Below are 2,482 nucleotides of genomic sequence, written 5' to 3' on the forward strand. Positions count from 1 at the left end.
ATATTTCTAAGTTACACAGAGTAAGACCATCAGGTGATTTTTGCTGCACCTCGACTTTAAATTCCTAGTGGATTTGAAGGCCGAAATCTCTACTTACTATTTTTTCGATATGATCTAAATCAGGATAAACAAAATCAAATTAAAAAATATAAATATATTTATTATTTCAAAATAAGAGTGAAGGCCTTTCCAGAATTCTAGGGTTTTTCGTAAACTNGAAACCAATGCCTATCCTTGCAATGACCATACTGCACTCACAGACTATGAAAAACACAGTCTAAAACGAAAACGCTACTGAAAATGGCACCGCAAAAATGACACTGGGTAAGAACACAGCCAGTCGCGCTGTGACACCGCAAGTCCTACAGCTGATTTTGGGGAGGGTTCACATACAGGGACCACATCTCAGGCTGCAGGGGCCTTGGTATGGCTTCCGTCTGGGCGGGCCGCCAGGTCACAGCGTCTGCATCCCCGCCCCCGAACTTCTGTCCCCGATTGGTCTCTTTCACAGACCCGCCCCTCGAGGCCACCCAATGAGGAAGCCTGCGTCCCAGCTCCGCCCTCCCTGCCGGCAGCGTGGGCTGCGGTGCCTGAGANCTGGGGATGGCGGCGGTGGCTGCGCGCGCNGGTGGGCTGCTGCGGCTCGGGGCTGCGGGAGCGGAGCGGCGGCGGTGCGGACTGCGCTGCGCTGCGCTGGTGCAAGGCTTCCTGCAACCCGGGGGCGAGGACGCGGCCCAGAAGCGGCGGGTGGCCCACTTCACTTTCCAGCCGGACCCAGAGTCCCTGCAGTATGGTGAGATTTGGGGATCTTGCTGCATCCCGGCTCTATCCTTGCCTTGCCCTAGACTCTAGACTCTACTCTAGAGCCTCCTTGGTTCGAGTCAGTTTGCGTTCCTGTTACTCGTCCTTGGTGACTCTTCCCTTCAGATGCANTCCCTGGAAGATAGGTGAGAGGGCACTCTGCCTTCTGCTAGGGCCTGAGGGTGTAGAGGAGTTGTCCAAAGAGCGCTCCCCCGATCCCCCTCCCCTTTCCCTGAGTTCTATCCATGCTTTCCCCATATCAGGTCTTAGGTGTTAGCTTGTCCTAGACTGAGTCACTAACTTGAGGCAACTGTCTGTAAAACACTTGCCTTTTAATTTTCATTTGAAAGTGTAAACCTAGGGAGTAAATACTGGAATTTGATTTTCTCAAGGTCACGGAACAGGTTCTGCCTAAAGATGGGAAAGAATCCAGACTTCTATTTCAGCCTTATACAGAGCTCCTGCTGGGCCCCGCTGTCACCTGGCCAAGCAGTATTCCATAGCGATGGTGGGAAAGAGCGAACGGAAGGGCATGGGGCAGGCTCCTGTCCTGCCACCTTTGCCTCACTCTGACTGTTTCTCCTGCAAGTTTTATGCAGTCGCCCTCCATCCTAGGTCTAACTGCAGAGCACCAGGAGAAAGTAAGGAAAACCTACCCTGTTTTCTTGTCTAATAACTTCTCCCGTGCCGGGGCTGGAAGCCCGTCTTTACTTGTGAACAATAATGGAATATTTAACCCAAAGCTTGCTATTGGTGAAATTTATATTCCTCATCTCATTTAGTTCATAGGACAAGATTTAATTTCATGTGAGGTAGGTCATGTTTTCATGTTTGCTTTGCAGTTAGATAACGGATGCCTTGAAGCAGATTATTCAACAGTACAGAGGACATAAGTTCATGACACATAGCTCCAAGGGTTAGAATCTAGTAAGCAGGATTCCAGACTTGCCACTCCATGGAAGGCAGTAAGAAGCCTTTAGAAATAATTTCAATGACGGGGTTTCCCAGTTTTGTGAAATAGTAGGATTAGAAAGGTGAACAGCAGTTCGTTTTTCCCTCTCAGCCTTCAGTACAGTTTTCACAGCAAAGAAACTTTGGCCTGGTAATGGAGAAATAGAGCATAGGTCTTCTGAATTCTCCTTTCCACAATTGTGAAATTACTAAAATCCGAGTGATGTCATTGCTCTAGGTTGTTACTATAGAAACAGTACAAACATCTTACAGATAAAAGGCAGAGTTTAGAAAAAAGTGAAAACATGATTGCACCTCTCATGGTGAATACTGCTAAACCTTTTGAGGTGCGCTCTTCCAGATCTCTGTCTTTTCCACAATTGTAGTTTTAATACAAGTCCAATTTGCATCAGCTAGAAAAATAACTTNCTGTAATGCTGTAGAGTTTTGATGATCTGTAGAATTCAGTAGTGAGAGTCAGGGTCCTGAGTTTGNTCTTGTTCCCATCCCCTGAGACTTTGAAGTCCTCACCTCGGCAAGCCTCACATCTCTGTAATTAAGGGATTAATGATAATAGCGATTTCAAAAGGAGAGGAGAGCTGAGGGCTGAATAAAATTCATATATATATATATATATATATATATATATATATATATGAATGAATGACACAGTGTCTGCCATCTTTGAAGTAATAACGCAGTAAAGGGAAACTTTCAATAGACAATACCA

The 2,482-nt window shown here is 46.4% G+C and overlaps 1 protein-coding gene across 1 annotated transcript in view; it reads left to right on the forward strand.

Moving 5' to 3' along the window:
* Positions 1-575: 575 nt before the first annotated feature.
* Bckdhb (branched chain keto acid dehydrogenase E1 subunit beta) overlaps positions 576-2,482 on the forward strand; it is a 73,595-nt gene continuing 71,688 nt past the window's right edge. Inside the window, exons 1-2 of the mRNA XM_029481963.1 lie at positions 576-793; positions 1,248-1,309. Of these exons, the coding sequence (XP_029337823.1) occupies positions 604-793; positions 1,248-1,309 (252 nt within the window). The 5' untranslated portion in view covers positions 576-603. The remainder of the gene's footprint in view (positions 794-1,247; positions 1,310-2,482) is intronic.

The sequence above is a fragment of the Mus caroli genome, chromosome 9, assembly GCF_900094665.2.
Source record: "Mus caroli chromosome 9, CAROLI_EIJ_v1.1, whole genome shotgun sequence".
Lineage (NCBI taxonomy): Eukaryota > Metazoa > Chordata > Mammalia > Rodentia > Muridae > Mus > Mus caroli.